At 34.2% G+C, this 24,429-nt stretch overlaps 1 protein-coding gene and 3 non-coding genes across 4 annotated transcripts; 3 read left to right on the forward strand and 1 right to left on the reverse strand.

Moving 5' to 3' along the window:
- Positions 1-17,086: 17,086 nt before the first annotated feature.
- On the forward strand, positions 17,087-17,282 carry LOC131161214 (U2 spliceosomal RNA). Its single transcript, XR_009138365.1, has one exon. It is a non-coding gene; the product is annotated as a U2 spliceosomal RNA (small nuclear RNA).
- Positions 17,283-19,451: 2,169 nt separating this feature from the next.
- Positions 19,452-19,648, forward strand: LOC131161215 (U2 spliceosomal RNA). Its single transcript, XR_009138366.1, has one exon. It is a non-coding gene; the product is annotated as a U2 spliceosomal RNA (small nuclear RNA).
- Positions 19,649-20,600: 952 nt separating this feature from the next.
- Positions 20,601-20,796, forward strand: LOC131161218 (U2 spliceosomal RNA). The gene has a single exon (XR_009138369.1). It is a non-coding gene; the product is annotated as a U2 spliceosomal RNA (small nuclear RNA).
- A 340-nt stretch (positions 20,797-21,136) lies between these two features.
- LOC131159459 (O-fucosyltransferase 37) lies at positions 21,137-23,872 on the reverse strand. The gene is made up of 6 exons (XM_058114391.1): positions 23,150-23,872; positions 22,678-22,846; positions 22,312-22,401; positions 21,942-22,225; positions 21,593-21,851; positions 21,137-21,352 (listed from the first exon to the last, which is right to left on the reverse strand). The coding sequence occupies exons 1-6, from the start codon at positions 23,797-23,799 to the stop codon at positions 21,137-21,139; spliced, it is 1,668 nt and encodes a 555-aa protein (XP_057970374.1). The 5' UTR covers positions 23,800-23,872.
- Positions 23,873-24,429: the final 557 nt, after the last annotated feature.

Below are 24,429 nucleotides of genomic sequence, written 5' to 3' on the forward strand. Positions count from 1 at the left end.
CTGGTACAGGTTCAAGTCGGACATGCACCGGGAGCATGAGGTATAAATCAGTTAAAGTATAGCACATGATACTATTTCTTTCTTTCAATTGTTTATAGTCCGCTTATCTTTTGGTTTTGTTTAAGTGTAGTTTTTATGGATGCCCTACAAGGAAGAGATTTTAGCTACCTACCGCCTAACTATGCAGACGGGAGGGACCTGTGGGTAGCTCGAGTGCCACTCATATGCTTTCATATTATTGAGTGGTATCTCCCCGATCGAGTCATGTGATAGTTCGGGTTTCGACAAGTCATTCCTGCCCGATTTATGACGTCGAGGGTAGATATTGTTGGGCACGACCTCTACGGCATAGATGGGCGCAGTCGAGGGGTCACAGACTGGTCGAGTAGGCACGCGATATTCGTCACTGCATGGGAGCATCAGCGAGACTACATCATAGGAGGAGTGGTGGAGCATGGTCCGATGCGTCTAGATGACCATACTTCACTTGGTATAGGTCTATCACACGCTGCTTCGTCGATAGGACCGCTGCTGTATATTTAAGCCTCGTAAGAAGACTAATGCCACAACTCATTTTATGATATATACGTTCCGATTTGAATGCGTTAATAAAATATGTTCATATCTTGCAGGCTGACATAGTCATTGAGGCAGACCAGATCTCGTCGGATCCTGCGATCCACTGATTGATGAGTGTTGCATTGGACCTCGTCTACGAGGACGGTTGACGGATCCCAGGACGAGGAGGTCGACCTGATGTACCAGCACGAGGAGGTCGACCAGCTCCAGTACGATCGTATTTGTCATCATCAAAAAGGGGGAGATCGTGGAGGTCGATGCACCCCCTATGCCGCCTTGTTCTCGTCTCGAGACATCATATCAATTCTCACTTTGTGCGTTCCGCATGGATGATGATGATTATGCAGCACCTATTGGGGGAGAGGATCCACATTTAGGACAACGGGATAGGACACCTGATGGTGCTAACCAGCAGGGAGAGGGTAGACGCAGACGACAGCCACCACGACCCCGGAGACGACCTCGCTGCGGCACAGAGTAGTTTAGCATTATTTTAATTGCATTTGATTTGTATGTATATCATTGATTGTTTTGATTTCATTTGTATATAATTGATTGTTTTTTTTATTCTTTTGTATATATCATTTAATAATTCATATCTCTAAAGAATTCAATACTTCCAAATATAAAATATGACGCATAATTTGTATCGCTAAAATTTGCATGCCTAGTTAAGTTAATTCCTTAAATTGAATTGTCTTTCACTGCAAAATTCGTATCGCTAAAATTTGTATGGTATTTGGTTAATGGATTTTACTCTTGGCGGTGTATTTAGTGTCGTGGGCAGTCAAAGCAAGATTACTTGTGTATTAGAAAAAAATAGTTTGAATTTTTTTTTAAGCTATTTTTCGTATAATTTTCCAAAACTATGAAACAAATTAGACATTTAAGTGTGCGTGGAAACTAGTATCATAGGTGTTTAAGACTATTTATTGTATTTAATTGTAATCGAGTTTTAATAAATAAATTTTAAATTTAAATTTTTAATAAAACAATTTTATACCTTATATCAAAATAATAAATTAAATAAGAATAATCTACCAACCCATATGATAGTATCCTAAGGTAATTTTGATATAATTTTAATCATTTCTCAGTTAAATTCCAATAGATTAGTACTTTGTTTTGTTGGGTCTCATAATATTATTCTATAAAAGACGTCTCACAAATATAAAATTTAACAATTTTGTCCCAATCTCTTCCCCTCCATTGTTCAAAAAATTCTAACTTGATTTACCACTACATGCAAGAAATTATTATGTCACGCTTTAATTATATTTAAAGTTGAAATTGAACTGATAACTAAAGACTATTAAAAAAAATCGAAACCAAACCGAACAAATCTATTAAACGAGTTTTGAATTCAGTTAATATAAAATTTTGATCTTCAAATATATTATATCGATTTTCAAATATTTTTTAACAGTCCCATCCTTGATGACTCGGGGGTTGTAAATTGAATTTCTATTAAAATTGTTTCTACGCAATAGTCCACATGCATCTAATAATTGATTATTTTTTATCAATCCCAATATAATTCCCTAATAAAATAATTTTTGAACTTGACTTAATTAGGTAACATTTTTTAATTAATTATAAATCAGTATAACAGTGGTACAATGTTGTTCCATTTGAACATAGTCTAGAAGAGCTTGCCTATTCATTTCACACATGACACAAGTTTTATGCCCTTGAAAATTGAAAAATTTTAAATAGAAATAATAAAGAAGAAAAATGTTTTGACTGCTATACTTTAAACAGGAAAAGAGTCCAATAACTTAAACTCCTAGTCTTAAATTGATTAAGCACCCATGAATTTTTAAAGAATACCTTAAATTAATTCATATATTATATTGAGAAATTTATATATATATATATATATATATTATATAGTATTCCTTAAAAAAATTGTATCATTATTACAGACAAAACTTGGGTCGAGTTTTTTTTTACTTTAATAAAATTTATTTTTGAACCCACCGACTAGTTAGAATTTAACTTTAAAAAAAATCTCCAATTTTTAGATCACTTCTTACTTTAGTGCTTATTTTTTTATTATTATAAGCAGACGAAGCAAATCTCACAAGATTATCCTGCGAGATTATCCACGTGTCACAACGCTATTGGATTTTAGAGATAAATCTCGCAGCTTGGTCCTGCGATATTTGTGCCACGCGTCACCTTCCTGCTGGTTCTTTCCTTGCCATGCGTCGAAGGCAAATACGTGAGCATTACTTTGAAAAATTTTTTCCCAATCAGAGTGTTATTTTATATTTTATTTATTTTTAATAATAAAACAGGAAAAAACTCGGAAAAACAGACACGTGAAGACTGATTGGAGAGGACAAAATCAATGCTTCCCCCAATTAATTGGAATATTTTTTTCTTTTCTTATTTTAAATGTCCCTATTTATATATTTAAAAATAAAGTTATTTATACATAAAAAATTAATTTTAGTAATAATAAATTGATATATTTAAAATGACAACTATTTAATACATTAAATTAAAAAATTGGTCAACATAATATTTTGAAAACTAACGAACATCTAATTGGTCCTCACATTAATTGGTCTATTTAATCCAATCGTTTTACATCAATCAATTCATATCATCAAACATAAAAAAAAAAAAAAAAAAAAAAAAACATCATTATTTTAATTTTTTAAAAATATATATATAAAAAATAAAAAAGACTAATATATCATAAAAATACTTAGTAAAATGTTTATTAGATATAATTTGCATAAAAATTTAATGACTAAAAATATCATGAAACAAATAGAACATAGTTTAATATTTTTTAAATTCAAGAACTTATGAAACATAGCGTTAAAACATAATAAAATTTTAAATTTTATTATTTATAAATTAAAATTATAAAATGGAATATTAATTTTTTCTGTGTGTAAAATATAAATGCTAAATTATAAATTCGTTCATTAGTACATGATATCAATTCTTGACAACACTTCCTACCGGTGCGCCTATATGTGCATTGTGAATCCTTTTGGTATAGTGGTAGGCATCAAATCCTAACGAGATAGAACGATGTGTTTCAAATCTATATTCCGTGTTCTATATAATCAACAATTTGATTTTCATGTATTTCACTTTGCAATTAGAGTTTAAACACTTCGTAAATTCTTTTTTGAAGTAATCAATTTTATTGTATTAAATTTACACTAGATTAGCTTCTAGCCGAGAGCTAATAACATAATGAGTTGCTTGACCGTATTACATGTGTATATCTACGAGCATAATTTTAGTCTAAGCAAAAATTTTTATTTACTTTAAATGGTTTTTAGTCTAATCATGAACAAACAATTCAAAACATAAATATTTGACAAAAATGTTTTGTTGCAATACCTTATCAATTTTTTTTCATTCAAGTTCTATTTAAATTTTGTTTTAGTTTTTAAATTTAAAATATATATTCGATTATCAAAATTTATAATTTAATTTTCAGATTAATGTCTGGTTTTTATTTAATTTTAATTTGTATTAGCTTCTTGACATTGCAAGAAAATTCTTTATTAATTTCTCATCTTCTCTGTGTTTTTTTTTTATTTTTTATTTTTCATTTAAAATTAAAATTAGGTTCAATTTGAAAAACACTAATTAACTATGCACCTTGCTTAAGTTGTCGAATTTTAGAGATCAAATAATAATCACCTCTGGTGCCTAAGCAATTGTGAATTCAATTTTAGAACAATGATTTTTTGTGTTTCAACCTACTATTTTTTTTTCACTAATCATCTTTATTTTCATTATTGTAATTTCTTCTTCTTCTTCTTCTTCTTCGTTTTTTGTTAATTTTGTCCTTGCAATTCATTATGCTCACTAAAAAAATAGGGTAAAAGACAATAACCTTCATTGAGGTTTGACAAAAAGACAAAAAATTTAGAAATATCATGAGTTGGAGCAGTGACAAAACCCTATATTTTTCATTACAAAACCAATAAACCGAAAAAAATGGATTATTTGGTGAAATAATTTTTGGGCCTATAAAAAGTGAAAATTGTGCTTGTGGAAAGTATCAAGTAATTGGAGATGAAAAAGAATACAGAAATATCAAATGGGCTACATCAAATTAACATGCTTGGTAACTCAAGCATCGTACTTGAAAAACGTTTTCCTTGAGCTTTCAAAAATTTCACTTGTCACTCTTTAGGTTTACTAAAAAGACACAAATGACCTCTTCTTATATTTGATAAAAAGATTAATTTTTTAGCGATATAATATATGGTCTTTTTGAAATCCTAGAGAAGGTCTGTGGGATTTTTGAAATCTCATGAAAGGTCCTCATCCATTTATCAGATTTCAGGAGATGTTAGTGATTTTTGTCCTAAAAATATTTTTTCCAACAAATGTGCTTTTAAATTTTACCGGGCATGGAACTCAAAGGGCATTTAATTTTATGTATGCAATGCTCGAATTTTAAAGAGTAAATGTAACAAAAAATTAAAATGCCATTGAAAATCCAAAAATTACCCCCCCCCCCTTTTTTTTTTGCTTCTTATAATTGTAGGGAGTTTGATGAAAAAAAAATTGTCAAAAATTGGACTAATCTTGAGAAAAATAGCAAGCACAATCCTCATGCTAAAGTTGTTACTAATAGAACTAGTTTAATCTTATCCTTTGTTTGCAAAAATAAATTCCAAAATTTGAATTTATATTTATTTGGATTTAAACAAAATGTAGTAAACAATTATATTAAATTTATTTTAAATTCACACAAATTCAAATGTAGGATTTGAAATTCATGTTGCCAAACAACACTTTATTTTTATTACATGAAGAGATATATTGGATTTCACCCTAAAAATTTTTTCTCCCCCTTTAGACAATAACTATTTCTTTTATATTTTTATTTGTTCGTTCAAAATATACAAGAAAAGAATGAACATTAATGAGGTTAAATTTGAGAATGATTATTTTTTTTTTTCGATTGATAAATTATAAATTATATTGATCAAAAGGAATATGATTATTCTTGATCTATTTCTTATTATGTATTGATAAAAAATTTCCCTTTGTTAACATAATTTTTTACAACGAATTGCAACTAATCTATTATAATAAATCTATTACTATGAATAGGGAATCCACAAACCAAATGTGAACTTTAAGGTATGATTAATATCAAGGCGGATAGTCTCAAAACTCTCACCTTTCTCCAAGTAAATAGGCGCAAAATTTGAACCATGAATTCAACAACAATCATTATCCGTATCTCAAATTATAGAGATTAGTAAAATTTTGTTTTGATTATTGTTTTAGTCTATTTTATTTTGGGAAAAAAATAAACTTTTAGCTCTTAAATATTTATACCATCTACTACAAATGTATGCTTTCTTGAACTCCTAAAAGTGATGCTTACACCCCCAAATTATCTTCATAGCTGTAAAAATCTATTTTGTTAACAAATAATGTCGAAGTTAACGAATTATTGTAATTTATATGTCACATGAATGGTTAGTACTTCGAAAAATAAAAAATCCATCTTCTCAAGCTTCAAAAATCACCAAATTAAAACCATATATTCCTATATATGTTATATATGAGCCTACCAAATTTTGTGGTCAGATTCGAAGTAAAAGTTATAAAATAAATTCGGAACTTAAGTCTTGTTGTAGCTCTAATAGCATATTGACTGTTAGGAATCTGTGAGAAAAAAAAAACACACACACGAGAAAAATAGATGACACCAGAATTACGTGGTTCGATCTAGATTGACCTACCTCCACGGAGCACACCACAATCTACTATGAAATCGGGAGAAAAATACAAACTCTCAGGGAGCTCTCTCTGCACTCTTCCTCACTCTCTTTTCTGCATTCTACCTCTCTTCTTTGTACATCTTTCACTCGCATACACCTCTTTATTTATAGATGGCTGGAGGAATTACATTAAATGGTGACGGAGGAATTAAAATAAATTGGCGGACACAGCTCAACGCGGCACTAGCTCACACACGCATCTCCTGGCTCCAACTACTCAACAATCTCCCATTAGGAGACGGAGACGCCTCCTCAACCAGTATATGGTTAAATAATGTACTCAAATATGTCTTCAGACATGAAAACCAACTAAAGTTGAACACAACTTCAACTTCTCTGTGGTCACCACCTTTGTCAACATATCTTCTGGATTCCTGCTACCTTGGATTTTATCCAATGTCAACACTCCATCCTCTAACAGAGATCAGACGAAATGAAAATGTAATCCAATATTTTTGGTTTTGGAATGAAATGCCGAGTTCTTTACTAGATGTATCGCACTCTGACTGTCGCTGTACAAAACATTTCTTTCCTGCTTTATTCCACGCTCTGTTAACAAACCTTGAAGCCAAATCATCTTTTTACTTGCTTCTGTCACTGCTACACACTCACCTTCTATAGTGGATAGAACAACAATCTTTTGTATTTGTGATATACAACTAATAGTTGTTGTGCCAATAGTGAATATATATCCGGTGGTGCTTCTGCGATGATCAATTTCACCTGCAAAATCAACATCTACATACCCTTGAATTTTCAAGTCGCTTTTGCCGAAATATAGACACTTATCAATAGTGTCACGTAGATATCTTAAAATCCACTTCACTGTTTCCCAGTGAGTTTTCCCTAGATTTGACATATACCTGTTGACAACTCCCACTACTTAGCCAATATCTAGTCTGGTACCAACCATAGCATACATGAGACTTCCAACTACTGAGGCATATGGTACCTTAGCCATGAAATCTTTTTCTTCATATGTTTGAGGAGACTGATCCTTAGAGAGACAGAAGTGACATGCTAATGATGTATTTACTGCTTTGGCGCTGCTAATGTTAAACATCTGTAAAACACAAATAATGTACTCTGACTGAGATAACCGCAACGTACCTTGTTGCTTATCTCTAGAGATCCGTATCCCAAGAATATGCTTTGCAGAACCTAAGTCTTTCATGTCAAACTCCTCTGACAATTGCTGCTTCAATTTTCTTATCTCTTCTATATCTGATTCTACAACTAGCATATCATCAACATATAACAAAAGGATAATATAGCTAGTATGATACCTCTTGAAGTAGTAACAGTGGTCAGCATTGCACTTCTGAAAATTTTTCCTCTTCATACAACTGTCAAATTTCTTGTACCATTGCCTGGGAGCTTGTTTGAGACCATACAAGCTCTTCTTCAATCTGCACACAAGATTCTCTTTACCTTTAAGTGAGTAACCTTCTGACTGTTGCATATAAATTTTCTCATCAAGGTCACCATGAAGAAATGTCGTCTTCACGTCCAACTACTCGAGATGTAAGCCCTCTGAGGTAATAATACTCAAGATAGATCAGATGGTTGTTAGCTTCATAATTGGTGCAAAAATGTCAGTGTAGTCAATTTTTCCCTTCTGCTCGAAACTTTTGACTACTAACTGGGTTGTATACCTATTGGATCCATCATGCTCTTCTTTGATCCTGTACACCCATTTGTTGTGAAGAACCTTCTTACCTTTGGACAACTTAGCTAGTTCCCATGTTTTGTAGGAGGTAAGAGACTTCATCTCATCTTTCATTGCAAGCTCCCATTTGCTCGAATCTCCTGCCTGACATGATTCAACATAGCATTCAGGTTTTCCCCCATCTGTAAGAAGTAAATGATTCACATACCTCCTATTTGGAACATGTTGCCGAGAATATATCTCCTAAGCTCTGGAGCTGGAGTAGGAGGTAGTGGTGCAACAATCTGCTCCACATGTTCTTTTGCTTGAGGATTCTCGATGTTTTGCTAAGGATTCCTTACACCTTCTAGGACATCATCCACATCTACATAAGTTGTTTCAAACTATGTAGGTTATGTTGTGTGTCTATCTTTGTACATTACCTTTTCATCAAAAATCACATCTTTACTTCTGATCACCTTTTTGTTTTCATCATCCCAAATGCGATACCCATATTCATCTCCACCATAACCGTTGAAGGTGCATTTCCAGGATTTTGGATCAAGCTTATTCTTGACATGATCATTGATATGTACATATGCAATACAACCAAAAACTCTTAAATGTGAAAGTCTTACCTCTTTACCGCTCCATACTTCTTTTGGTAGTCTATAGTCCAATGGTACTGATGGACTCTTGTTAATCAAGTTAGTTGCTGTGCTGACTACTTCTACCCAAAACATCTTTGGTAAGTCTGACTGCATATGCATGCTTCTAACTTTCTCTGTCAATGATTTGTTCATCCGTTCGGCTACGCTGTTGTGCTAAGGTGTACCTGGCACAATTCTTTCCATTTCGATACCATGCTCATAGCATAATTTCTTGAACTCGGTGTCATCATACTCACCACCGTTATCGGTTCTCAGCTTCTTGATTTTCAAACCAATTTCATTTTCAACCATTGCTTTCCAAATTTTGAAAGCATCAAAGACATCAGATTTGTTTTTCAGGAAGTAAACCCATACCTTCCGAGAATGATCGTCAATAAATGTTACGAAGTAATGCTTCCCAATTGTGGATGAAATAGTCGTTGGTCCCCATACATTTGAATAAACTAGCTCAAGTCTCTCCTTCTTTGGGGTATTGGTGTTCGTCTGGAAACTAACCCTCTTCTGTTTCCCAAGTATGCAATCCTCACATGTGTCAATCTTCACTGACTATAAATCACTCAACTTTCCATTTGCATCACCTTGAGTCCTTTCTCACTCAGGTGTCCGAGTCGTTGATGCCAAATGTTGCTATCATCATTTCTTGTAGCAATTGTAACAAACATGCATGCATTAGGGGTTACATAAAAAGTTCCACTTTTCTTACCTCGTGCAATCATCATGCACCCTTCAAAATATTCCATTCATCACCAATGAAAGTTGTGTTATATCCTTCATTTGTCAGTTGACCAACTGAGATCAAGTTCTTCCTCATGTCTAGAATATATCTAACATCTCTCACCTTCCATACTAACTCGTTCATCTTGATCTTCACTGTCCCCTTGCCGACAATGCCACAAGATTTATCATTGCCAAGGTATACTTTACCGAAGTCACCTGGTGTATACTCCTCTAGGCAATCTCTACTACAAGTGGCATGAAATGAAGCTCTAGAGTCTAACACCCAAGACTCATTTTTGCTCTCCAAAGAGCAAATCAACATATCATTATTTTCTGAAGCAACATTTGCTTCTATTTTTACCTTCGTCTCATATTCTTTCTTCGGACCTTTGCACTAGTTTCTGTAATGACCAGTTTTTCCACGGTTCCAACACTCAATATTCATTATGCCTTGGGAACCTATGTCCTGAGAACCTCTGGGTTTTCTGGTTCTAGACCGCTTGGACCTAGATCTTCCATGATTGTTTGATCATCCATGCCAGCTTCCTCTGCCTCGACTTTCCATGTTCAAGGCTGAACTCAAAGTGGAACCATAGTTTGCTTGCATTCTGATTTCTTTCGTCAAAATCATGTTGACGACTTCATCGTATACTAACTTTGATTTCCCTGTGGCGCTACTGATTGTAGTAACAATACCATTCCAACTTTCGGGCAACTGACTGAGAATCAGTAGGGCACGAATCTCACTATCAAATGTAATCCCGACTGAAGCGAGTTGATCTAACAACTCATTGAAACTATTCAAATGTCTGTTAAAACTTTCACCTATAGACATGGTCATAGTAAATAACCTTTTCATAAGATGTACCTTATTAGTGGCGGACAACTACTCGTACATGTTAGAAAGCGCATCCATTAGAGACTTGGTCGATGATATGTGCTTGATATTAAATGCCACAGACTTTGACAACCTCATTTTGATAACTCTGAGAGCTTTTTGGTCAAGCAACTCCCACTCGCCCTCGTTCATAGATCCTGACTTTCCCTTCAATGGTAAGTGCAACTCCTTCCCAAACAAGTAATCTTCAATCTGTATCTTCCAGAAACCGAAATTGTTGTTGTTAAACATCTCAATCTTTGAGCTCTTTTTGTTCGACATCTCAATTCGCTGATTTAGAGATGAAATTAGCTCAAATGAATAGCACGTTTGGATTCGAAATGGTTAAAAACCTTCGAAATGGTTAAGTCTTCCGAAAAATGGCTTCAAAAAACCCAGTCAAACTCTCGGTCAAATTTGATCAAACATAGTCAAACTTAACAGAATATACCTCTAATTGACAGAATATTCCTGACGATGCCATTGAGGCCGTTAACAGATGCCGTTTGCTGACGTGGTAGGATGTGGAGTCCACTGCTGACGTGGTGCTGACATGGCACTGCGGGGCCTACCCACTAGCAAATTTTGTGGGTCCCACTAGATGACGTGGTAGATGACGTGGTAGCATTGACGTGTTAGTTGCTGCGATTGCCACGCGGCGACTGATGGGGATGCCGCGTGTCGGTTGGTTGGGTTTGGATCAATCGGTATGGATTCGGGTCAGATACGGTCTAGGTCTGGAGCAAGTTACCAGGTTGGGTCGAAGCGGCCGGGTGAGGAAGACGCGTGGAGCGCATGCGAGAGTGTTGCCGGCAGGTCGCCGGACATGGACGACTCCGGCGTGGCGCATGTAGTGCCGTCTTGGCTCCTTTCGAGATCCGGTTTGCACCTTAGCTTCATCTCGATGAGATGAATGTGATGGTGGTCTCAAAATTAAATTTTGAGACACTGGACATTACTATGTTTTCAGCGAATTTCTCCAATCTGGCGTTTTTGCTCTGAACCAGGCTCTGAACCCACTTGTTAGGAATCTGTAAGCAAAAAAAAAACACAAACCAGAGAAATAGATGACACTAAAAATTACATGGTTCGGTCTGGATTGAATTACATCCACAGAGCACACCACAATCCACTATGAAACCAGGAGAAAAACACAAACTCTCAGGCAGCTCTCTCTACACTCTTCCCCACTCTCTTTTCTGCATTATACCTCTCTTCTCTATACATTTTTCACTCGCACACACCTCTCTATTTATAGTTGGTTGGAGGAATTACATTAAATGGTGATGGAGGAATTACAATAAATCGGCGGATACAGCTCAACGCGGCTCTAGCTTGCATGTGACACTAGCTCACACACGCGTCTCCTGGCTCCAGCTACTCAACATTGACAGCATACCAACTCTAGTTTTGAAAAATCAAAAAACCATATCAAATGTCTTTAGAAAATTTCGAAATTTATCTTCAAGAATATTGATATATTAACTAGCAACCCACCAAATATCAAAATTTTTCGGTATAACCTTGGTTTTAGAGAAATCCTTATCTTTTAGACATTCAATATTCCGACAAAGTTCAAATGTAAACTCTAAGGTTTCATTAATATTAAGGCCGACCGTCTCTAAACTCGTACCTTTCTCCAAGTAAATAAGCGTGAAATTTGAACCAAAAATTCAATAACAAACATTATCCATACCTCAAATTGTAGAGATTAGTAAAATTTTGTTTTGATTATAGGTTGTCTATTTTATTTTGAGAAAAATACATTATATGTCATGCCCCAAACCCTGAAATGGGACCTAGGGGTGAATTAAGTAACCTAACCTGTCTCTATATCAATATAAAACATACATGATACCCTATACAAGAGGGTCCGACCCTGTGGGGTAACGGATGCCCTATATACATACATGCATTACATGTCCATACTCATCAATATACGTAGTGGAATACGGTCTTTCTTTACATCAAACTGTACCATACTAGAGTCTATACCATATAGGGTTAAACATAACCACAAGATACTATACATACCACGGGTGTCTACAAAATCCATCAGGACAACCCGGTTACAAAATTTGTACCAATCAGGTACTAACAGTAGCTAAACACACCCCGCTTCCAGATGCTAGGATGCTAGTTTCGGCTACCCGAAGGACCTGAAAAATATTTGTATATATTCTGGGTGAGACACCTCTCAGTAAGGGAGAAAACATGTTATATCAGTGTGTGGCATACCAGTGTCATTTTCATACTTCATAACACATACATATGATACAGTTTGAAACACATACGTACAGTTTCAAAATAAGTTCCATACATTCCCATACAATTCCATATAGTTCCAGTATTTCCACAAAAACCGTTCCAGTTCATACGATACTTAAATACATACATACATACATATGGTCAGTGTCGTCACACTACTCACAACTGCACAAGTCACCTAGTCTCACAGCGGTTACGTTCCAACACATTAAACTACGAAGGTTTCCGACTCAGGGCCAATAGTGAATCCATTGCTACATATGCAACTACACACGATCACCTGGTCTAACCTTGATTACGTTACCATGTGCAAACTACGCTGCGTTAACCTAGGCCCACTGTGGTCCGTTGCTACATTCGGTGACCAATCGAATCATACTGGTGATATTTCGCACATCGGATATAGAGCTGGCCACTCTTGCCCCCGGTAGTTAGTCGTTACAGGGCACAACGTACGGTAGTTAGCCGCCCCTAGCTATTATAGCGTATGGTAGTTAGCCGCCCCTAGCTGTTACGGCGTAGTATAGTTAGCCGCCCCTAGCCGTTTCGGCGTACGTTAGTTAGCCGCCCCTAGCCGATTTTCACAAAACCTGGAATCACTTTGGAACTCACGCCCCTATACATTTCAGTGTACGGTAATAAGCCGCCACATAGCTGTTTTTTCACAAATACCTAGAACATTTACATACATACACACGTACCACGCTTATTTGGTTTACGACAAATCATATCGTTTACAATTTCAAGTATACAGTTTATGCAAATATGGATTACGGTCACCTCAATAATACAGTTTAAATAACATAAACGGTTTTCCAATCAAATTAGAGATGATACCCAAAATCCCCAATTTTTTCGAAAACCATAACCCGAAAATTTCGTGTTTTCACCCGATAGATTTTCCCAAATAAGTAGTCAAAACATACATACGATCGTAGCCTATAGGCTTACCGATCCTGATTTTGAAAATGAACTGATATAAACAGAATCCCCTTACCTCAACCCGAAACCAAACCACGAACTCTACGGCCCTCAAAACTACAAACCGAGACTCCGAAATCTACAAACCACAATACTAAACATGCTTATAATCCATACTACTACACATATAGCGAATCAAAAATAAAAACCGAGCCTTACCTCGATTTTGGCCTGAAACTCGAAAATGCTCAAACCAAGATTCCGATCCACAGAAGTTGTAGAGAATCCTTCCACGATTCTCGTGGTAACCTCAGATTTCCGATTCTATTAACAACCGGCGAGGAAATCTGGAGAGAGAGAGAGAGAGAGAGAGAGAGAGAGAGAGAGAGAGAGAGAGAGAGAGAGAGAGATTTTAGAGAGAGAGAGTAGGGAAGCTTAATGAAGAAGAAACCAAATATCCCCTTTTTAAGCCTTGACCCGCCCGGTTTTCGTCGACGAAAAGTCAAGGATTTCGTTGCGGATGTCGGCAGCCTCGTCGACGAAATCTGATATTTAGAATTTTCCAGACCTTTCGGCTTCTCTTCGTCGACGAACTTCTGAATTTCGTCGACGAAAAGTCTACTGCCTTCGTCAACGAAATCTGTAGAAATTCCTTTTTATATTTTTCGGGTTCTTACATTATAACTCTTAAATTATACCATCTACTACAAATGTATGCTTTCTTGAACTTGTAAAAAGCATATTCTATTAACAAACAATGTCGAACCTAACAAATTATTGTGATTTATATGTCACATGAATGGTTAGAATTTTTCTATAAACAAAATCACCCGTTTAAGTTTAAGAAGTATAATTGTTAATAAATTTTACTATATGAGTATGACAAAGTTGCCCGTAAGGGAAAAAAAAAGACAATTATTTTGTGCTCGTATGGAAAAAAAAAAGAAGGAATAGCATGTTAAAACATATAAAAAAATTTCATTGGATTGTAGGAATTTAAAAGAGAGATAAAATTTTGAGAAATTAAATGATTGCTATTAAATACAAATATACAATAACTGCATTGTATGGGTATTATAGCATACATTAGTAAAATAGCATATAACTATATAATGCAATCTTGATCTATACACAAAACATATATCTTATGAAATTATATTTTACTATACAAAAAATCTTAATAAAAATAAATAATTTTTATTATTTATACAATTTTGATGCATCTTATACATACTATATATAAATGTGTCTGAAACTTCACAATAAGTGTTTTGTTGAAGTATTATAAATTAATAACACTTGAATTTTAAAATCATTTCAATAATTTATGGATTCAATGTTAATATGACATATTACAATTTATGATTACAAACTAGACATAGGAATTGCTCCTTACGAATCCTTTTCTACTTCACAAACCTGTATAATATTGTTTTTCTCATATATTACCAAGCTTGTTTTTTTTATTTTATTTTAGTTTTTGATTTTTCGGTAGGGGTGAGCAAACGGTCGGTTCGGTCAAATTCGGTTAATTAACCGAATTAACCGAAATTTTCGGTTAATGAGAACTGTTTACCGAATCGACCGAATAGAGGGGCCTCACCGAACTGAACCCGACCAAATTACCTTTTCGGGTAATTAGGTTAACCGAATTTAACCGAATTAGTTTGAAATTAATTAATAAAAACATAATATAATTGTAGATTTTTTTACCAAATACTAATTAACATATTAACAAATTAACATATACTAATTTATATTTAAATTTTAATTAATTATTAAATTAGTTATTTCAGTTAACTGAATTAACATTCCTCTTGGCCGAACTGATTAACCAAACTTTGTAAAACCATAAGTGAACCGATCAATTTTGTGTTCTTAACCGAAACAAACCGACCAATTTCGGTCGATTAATTTGGTTAATTTGGGTTTCCCCAAATTATGCTCACCCCTATTTGTCGGGCATGCGAGAAGATGCTTCTTTGATGTGTTTTGAGTTTTGCTTTCGATAATTTTTTGTCCCACATTGGAAGTTAAAAAAAGGAGCAAAAGGAAAGTTGCATATAAAATAGAAGCTAAGCAATATGAGAAATTATGCCTTTCTTGCCTAGGCCATTTCCTACCTTCAGGGTTTGTTTTGGATTAATGATTTTACTTGGACAAAGGAAAAGAAGAAAATATAAAGAGAAAATTCATTTATTCTTATATTTTTCTTCTCTTTTAAATATTATAAAAAAATTTGCTTGGATTAGTCTTAAAATTAGGAAAAAATAAATATTAATTATGTGTAAAATTAATATTATGTTCATAGATTTTGTATGTATATTTTTTATTTTATTTCTTACTTTCCTTGATAACTAAATATGAAAATATAGATTTATTGATATTTTCTTTTCTTTTTTTTAATATTTTCTGAATTCCAAACGGAACCTTAAAGTATGAGACAGGAATTGAGATCTTAAAGATACAGATTTTTGTAAATTTAGATCAAACATAGTATTTTTTTTTTATAAAAAAATTATACAAATTTAAATTCAAAATTTGAAATATATACTCACAAAATGAAATTCTTAAATTCAGATAATTTTGAAGGAAATGAAATTATGAAAATATATAATTGAATACTGGCTCGTCTCAATTCTCACTTAAGCAATTGTCAGAACAACTCATTGTCACTACTGACAATAATTTTAATTTTAACTGGTTCCCAAAACTGTGAGTGAACTTTGTTGGATGGAACTTCTTACAATTGCATGGCTGAAAAATATATCAAATTTATGGACAAAAATTTAGTTTTACACATCATCAATATTTAGTTTTTCTAACTTTTAGTCATATTAAAATAAAATTTTATTTTTCATCGTATTTAATCGAAAAGCAAAATAAAAGAAAAAATAATTTTTTAAAAATAATTTTTTCTTTTCTTTTGTTTCCTCAATTAAAATTCTTGAATCCAACGGATTTTTAAATTTTTTATTTTTAAGTTGGGATTTTAAAACATTTGAGCTCAAAATTTTAATGTATTAAACTAAATTCAATGCAAAACTATAGTGAACCTAAATGCTCATTGTATTATGTTTCAAGACAAAACAATCATGTTTGGTTATAAAATATATTTTACTTTTTACTCTTATGTCTCGAGATTTTGAATTTAGAGTTGTTTTGGATTTAGATAAAATATAACGCAACCTTAATGTCTTTCAATTTTCAAGTGAAAAAGATAATTTTTTGTATAAAAAAAGAGGAGGTAAATTTATAACTTAGCATATGATATAAAAATTGATGGAGCGAGAGTGACATCTTTTCAGGTGCGAATAGCACATTCCTTTGAATGTTTGTCCTCAAAATCCAACACATATTAAATTAGCTCAATACAAAATCATAATGTAATTAATAATTAATAAATTATTTATCATATAATTGTGTTATTTTATTTGCGGAGCAAATCATTATTAATGGGACTATCATATATTTCTCTAGAATGATGCAACCGTGCTAGAAAGGAAAAGAAAGCTCCTATTGAAGGGTTGAACGTCTTGTCTTGTGTCCCACATCGGAAGTTGAAGAGAAGAGTGAAAGTATAATTTACCCATAAAAAGGAAGTTGAATTAATTTGTTGAGCATACCTTTCTCGGCCTTTTGGCTAAGATCAAGTGTAGTATCTGTTCTTATCAGTTTAATATCTGATACATGGATCATTGGTCCACATGATATTAAATTAATTTCTCTAGGGAGAAGGTCCACTCCAGTAGCTTGCTATTGGGGCCTTCAAGTGTCGCCTAGGTGTTGCACTACAACCTAGGCCAGGCATGCCCCACAAAAACAAGTTAAAATTTTTGTTATTCTCTTTTATCATATGAAATTGCATACTCCCACCGAACCAAATTTAAAAATTGGAAAAAAAATTCCAATTTTTGAAAAAAAAATATTAATGATAATTAGTAGTTAATTAGTACAACAAAATAATTGTTTATTGATCCATTAGTGCTTTGTAAACTTCAAAATGTTAGATCTTAAAATCTAATATTAAGAACAACAACTAAAGTTTTTAATATTGCAAAAAATAGTAATAATAATAATAATAATAATGAATTATATTATTATTATTACTATTATTATTATTATTAGGTCTCTTATAATAAATTCAAAAGAAACTGAAAATGAAAATTAATCCATCTAAAATAATTTAACAAAATTGTGACTAGGCGATTCCATGCAACGGAAAATGAAAATTTTGCATTACAAATTAAAATCATATGACAAGTTTCATGTATTTAACACTTAATATGAGGTTAAACCCTTATAGGAAAATTAGTGTAATTAAGAAATTGATTAGCTCTCTTCAATAAGGTAGCAATACTTAGAATGCCTCACTTATAAGACTAATTGAGGTATTTATAAATTTGACGATACATCTAACAATTTTTTCGCTATGAAATTTATAATATTTATAATTAATAACAATTAGAAGAATATTAAATGAAATTTATGAATTAAAATTGAAATTATTCACGTGCAATTAGGGGTGAGCATTCAGTTAGTTCGGTGAATTCTGTTAATTAACCGAATTATTCAAAAAATTTTGATTAAAAAATCTCATTAATTAAATCGAACAAAATTCCATATTTAACCGAACTCAAAACTGACTGAACCAAATTTCGGCTAAGTCGGTTAACCAATTTTAACTGATTATATATATATATATATAATATTTTTAATATATATAAAATATAAATAATATATATACAATTTTAATATATATAATATATAAAAAATTAATAAATTTTAGTATATATAACATATAAAATATTTTAATATATAATATATAATTATTTATTATTAATTAATACTATTCGGCTAACTCGGTTAACTGAATTAACTGAACCCAAAAACTGAATCGAAAATCGAAAATAAAAAATCAACGAAAATGAAAACTGAACCAAATCGAATAAATTTTTAACCAAACCGAACTAACCAAATTTATTCGGTTAATTCGATTAATTCAGTTTTAACTAAATTATGCATACCCCTACGCACAACGCAAACAAAAAAAAAAAAAATCTTTAAAGATTTTAAATGTTAAACCAACAACTTTTTTTTTTTCACCGGAGAATGATCATGAAAATCACATTATATTTTTACGAGTAGTAAAATTAATTTAATAATTTTAAGCAATGTAATTGGATAAGCAATTGCGTCGATATATTTCTAAGACATTTATGCTTATTAGTTTGAAAGTTTTAAGCTACAAGATAGATAATGTATAAAGATTTTTTTCGAAACAAAAATATAATGGTTTGTTGAAAATTAAATTACAGGAATTATTTTTTTAAAATAATTTAGAATTATAAAATCAAATTTTAATTTCTAGAATAACATTTATCGAATTTTCAAACATGCAAAAGCAAATTTCTAAAATTTTACAATCAGATGGTTAATTGGCGCATTTTACGTATATCAAAGAGCAAGTGTGTTTCCTCCTTAAAGAAGTTATTTAAAATCAATTGTATTTGTGAATTTGGGCTCACGACTTTATTTATTTCACAACATGTGTGAAATTTTTTTTTTTTTTTGAAAACATAGGAACTTCAACCACCAACAAGTCTTTCGGACCCCTTGGTGCGGCACTAAACCTATGGATCAGCACCCTCCCCTTAGTTTCGTTGATCAGGTAAAGTCTAAAATATGGACACGGCTTCCATGCATCAGTTGGACCAGTCCCTTTTACTTAGCTTTTGATTTTTGAAAATTTGACCTTAAAATTTAACATACATAAAATAATTTAACACAAAACCATAATATTTTCAACAATTAACCTATTTGTTAGGAAATTATATTACGTTTTGATATGTTTTGTCTACAAAGTCCAATTTGCTCAAGAGATAGGTTTCTATTTAAAAGAAGTAGTTGTCCCACATTGAAAGGTGGGGAGGAAATGGTGGAGCCGAAAGGCTCTACAAAAGAGAAGCCAAGGAGATGAACAAATCATACCTTTCTCGGCCTTTTGGCTAAGATCAAGTGTAGTATCTGTTCTTATCAGTTTAATATCTGATACGTGGACCATTAGTCCACATGATATTAAATTAATTTCTTTTAAGGGGAGGGCCCATCTCAATAGCTTGCTATTGGGGTTCTCATGCGTTGCTTAGGCGTTGCACTATAGCCTAGGCTTGGCACACCCCACCAAAACAAAGTGTAAATGTTTTTTTTATTATTATGGCATGGATTGCAATTTAAATTTTAAGAACACTTTGATGAACTAGAATAAATGCTTATTATATATATTTGTAGGCAAAACAATTATTGGCTAAATTAAGTTATAATTTTCAGCTAAGAGTTTGAAAAATGTCTCTTGATCCAAGTTCATCGAAATAACTTGCCCTAAGATTAGCATTCAATGGGCATTTTCACATGCTGATGTGAGAGAACAAAATGAACAAAGAGGAAAATAAATGAAGGCATGAGAGAGCAAGAACCAGAAAGAAATGAAATTAGTGAATCCATCTCAAAATGATGGCAGGGGAAAAAATTGAACTTAATTTGCTAGCAGATCCTCCTCTCTTGTTCAATTATTGCACCGCGGAGGTGATGCATCTCGGTCCCTCCTGCTTGTCCTCGGTTCGGGCTGCCCTGGGACTTCCCGTGCAGCTTCCTTATGATGCTCCCCAACTCAGCACCAGAAATGGAAGTGCCTTCAATGAAAGGAAGCATTCCTCTCTTGTATGGTTTTATTTTGTTGTTGTTGTTGTTGTTGTTTGTGTATGTGTGATTGTTTTGAGCCAAGTTCAGAAGGAACACCCATTGACATGCTTGCTGATTAGGTATGTTTACATGGATCTGCTTTTTTGAGTTGGTCATTTTGGAGTTTTGGAATTAAGGGTTGCTCAGATATGTATCTGTTTTTGTGTGTGCAAGTGTTTTCTGTCTTGAGCTGAGTTCAAATGATTCCTCGAAGGTTGTCTCCTAATGCGGGACAACCATTTTAATTAATACAACAGTTTTTTAATTAATATATAGCTCACTAGTGGAATAACATGTAGTAATGTGTTGAAAGTTTATATCCCACATTGAGGAGTTGATGGAAGATTGAAGCGCAACTAAGTCTATAAAGGGAAAGGTGAGTACTTGGTATACTCATACCTTTCTCGGCCTTTTGGCTAAGATCAAGTGTAGTATCTGTTCTTATCAGTTTAATATCTGATACGTGGGTCATTGACTCACATGATATTAAATTAATTTCTTTAGGGGGAGGGCCTGCTACAGCAGCTTGCTGCTGGGGTTCTTGAGTGTCGCCTAGGCATTGCACTGCCACCTGGGCTTGGCAAACCCCACCAAAACAGAGTTCAAGTTTCTCTTTAGAAGGCTGAAATCCCAATTTTCAGTCTTGCTATAAATTTTTTTATTGACATAAATTGTTATGTACAATTTGTTTTAACCTTAGAGTTGATGCAAACAATAGTTGGCTAAGTTTTAGGGTTCTAATTTTCAGCCTTGTAGATTAGTATTCAACGGGCTTTTTCACAAGATGATGTGAAAGAACAAAATGTAACAGAAGACAAATAAATGGTAAAAGCATGAGAGAGCAAAAACCAGAAAAAAGTGAATCCATCTCAATATGGCAGGGGAAAAAAAATTGAACTTAATTTGCTAGCAAATCCCTCCTCTCTTGTTTTTAATTGTTACACATGCACTCGGGCACCGGGTAAGCGATCACGTCTCGGTCCCTCTTGCTTGTCCCTGGCTCGGGCTGCCCCAGGGACTTCTGGTGCATCTTCCTCATGATGCTCCCCAACTCTGCACCAGAAATGGAGGTGTCTTCAATGAAAGGAAGCATTCCTCTCTTGTTGGGTTTTATGTACTTCCTGTGTCCTACGTAGGCACGGTGACCCTGCTCGAGCAAAACAGCAGCACACATAAGCATTTTTACCCTATGTGTGTGTGCACGTGTATGCGCGTTTTGAGCTAAGTTCGAAGGAACACCTATTGACATGGGATTTGATTTTGAATTGGTCATTTGGGAGTTTTGAAGTTAAGGTAGTTCACAAAAAGTTGCCAGTAGCAAAAAATGGGCAGTAAGATCGAAGGCCATGGAGTTGAGCTTCATCTCTGACCCCAGTCAATGTATTACCTGCATTGCACGGCCCATGTTCCCGCCATGGGAAGGCAAGAACACGTCGCTGCTCAGGGCAACGGTGTAGTCTATAGCAGCCAGGATGGAAGACCTGTTGGTGTATGGGGAGAGCTCGGTGTCACGAGCCAACATCTCCTTTGTCACCAAGTTTGGGAATTCTGCTTCAAGTGGCTTCAATGCCTCTGTTCCCCCAAATGGATCTCCTCCCGCGATGTAAATTCGTGAACTGTTCGACGCCCCAAGAGCCTTAAGGAGCCTGCACTTGTTCAACAGTTTATCAACACAAATGTATTAAATCATACAGTTAGAGAGAACTTGTCAGCATTTTGGGGTTTTGGGTTTTTACTTCATTACTTCAAATGCATTTAGAGGGCAGAGTCCAGCGTGACGTCGCTGGGTGGAACTCATGTTTAGCCTCCCGGTGAGGAGTTCAGGGTGATTTTTCCTCTCGCGTGTGATAATACCATCGTACTTGGGGCCTAATCCAGTGAGGCACCCGGTTCTTATCCACACATCCTTCTCTAGACGGAGATGGAGGGCGATGTATGGGCCTTCGATCCACATTCTTCTTGTTAGACGATTTGCAAGCGCCCCAATTGGGGCTGCAAATCTTAGTGCGTGGAAGGCCACCTGCAGTTTAAAAGGAAGTGGAAGAAAATGAGACTGAGCAGCAATGAATCAAATTTTACGGTCATCAATTAAAGAAGATCATATACCTTGCAGCGGAGTTTCTGAAGATCAGTAGGGAGATTTTTGGAGAGCTTAGAATCTAACCCCTTTAACACAATTAGACCTTCTTCATTCAGCTACATGAACAGATTTAAAACATGCTGTAGAAAGTAAGTACACAATGCTTTACAGGGATTTGAGTTCTCTCGGGGTTGCTTCCGAAAATTCCAAAACCCATTTGAGTAAATAAAACACAGGAGAAAATGAAACACAGAAATACAGAATGCACTTACTAATAAAAACATTAGCTCTTGTTATGTTGTTGTCAAGGAAAAAAAAAAAAAAAAAAAAAGAGAAGAAAAGAAAATTTTGTAAACTCTATGAAGTTTCCCAAGTATTGTTCTGTCTCTTACTTGTTTGAAGAATCGAGCACGTATCCAAAGCGGAGAGACATTGAATGGCATTCGGGATTCGATGGACTGTCTTGAAACCAAATGTGTGGAAGGAAGGGATGACACTATGCGAACGTCGGCTCGTAAAGTCCTCTTGAAATGTTCAACATCAAAAATGTCTGAAAATTCACTGCAAAATTTAGCAGACATGATACTGATCATTAGATCAATTCCTTCTTTCCACATAGAACAAATTCATTTGAAGACAGTTCTGCAGATCATAAGTACAACACAAAGCAAATGGTGAGTCCCTTGGCCAACCATTTATATCTTCAGAAATTTTTGAAAAATGAGTCTCACAAGAAAGAATGAACTTCAACAAATTTCATGAGTATCTCATAATCATCAAAGAAACTTAAGGAAGAAAATGATTTGAGATTTATTGTTGTAAAGACATAAAATTTAATACTTTAAACTCAAAACGTTCCTTTACCTTTCATCTCCCCAGATTAGATTGACCTGCAGAATAGGCACAACCAGGGCTGCTCTAAGAATTCTTGCAATGACTACTGCATCAACTATCTGATTCCTCTGCTGATTCAGTCCTCCTGAAACCACAACCACCAAGAACCTCCTCTTCTCCCTCGAAATCTTTGCAGATGCTCTCCGGTACTCGATGCTGAAATCCAAGCACGGTCGATACCCTTCTCCATCCGGCTGCTGCCAGAACTCCCTCTCCTCCTCGGAAAGGTTCCCAGAAACTCCTTGAATCGGTAGCGGCACCATCACACTGTTTGACAGACTGGGCTCATCATCACTGCCTGAAACTCTAGCAGATAGTGAAGCCAAACGAAGGGGAGAGCTCAGATAAGGGGATGAGGGAGAGATGAAAGGACATGGGGCTGAGTTCTGAGATATGGGTATGAAGCTGATCATAGAGAATCCCAAGAAAGAGAAGAAGAGGAGGAGAGAGAGGTGGAAGAGAGAGGGAGGTGAGGATGAACATAGCCTGTGTGTTCTTGCGTTCTTCTTGTTCGGGGAGAAGATTAGTGAAGTGAGTGGAGACAGTGAGAGGACTTGCAACAGAGGAGATGATGGGTTAGCAGTGATGGGGGAGTTCTTGAGGTTCCTTGCTCTTGCCATGAAATTAAAGCTTCTTGAATTCTCAATCTGCAACTGAAAATGCTCTTGCTGATTAATGATGGGTTTATGATTAGCATTCTCCTTCAGGGTGGCTCTTATGTTGTGTTCATCTTGGTCTCTTGGGATCAAGAAATGAGGATGAAAGCAAGATTGCAGGGGAAACACAGTGCAGTGGTCGTTAATTTCTGTTATTGATCATTTTTTAGGCTATAAGGCTAAAAATACCCTCCTCTCCTTTCTGAATATATGGTAATTGAGGGTATATAACAAGGGTATTTTGGTCATATAACTGATGTAATGGATTTTTGTTTGTATAACCATCCAAATTTAAAATGTCCTAAATAAATTTATTAAGACGGTATTTGGAAGCATAAATTTCAGACTTTAAATTTGAATTTGGATGAATTTTGATAAATTTTAATACAATTATATATACCATCTCATTCAAATATATTATTACTCTAAATTCAGCTAACTAAATTTTAGCTTATGCGATATTTTGAATTCTTGTAGTAGTGTTTGGGAAAATAAATTTTTGAGAATTATAGTTAGAATTACATAGAATTGAAAGAGAGTTACTTTTATTTCGAGGAAAAATTATATTAATTTTAAATATAATATAATATAAAA

The sequence above is a fragment of the Malania oleifera genome, chromosome 7, assembly GCF_029873635.1.
Source record: "Malania oleifera isolate guangnan ecotype guangnan chromosome 7, ASM2987363v1, whole genome shotgun sequence".
Classification (NCBI taxonomy): Eukaryota; Viridiplantae; Streptophyta; class Magnoliopsida; order Santalales; family Ximeniaceae; genus Malania; species Malania oleifera.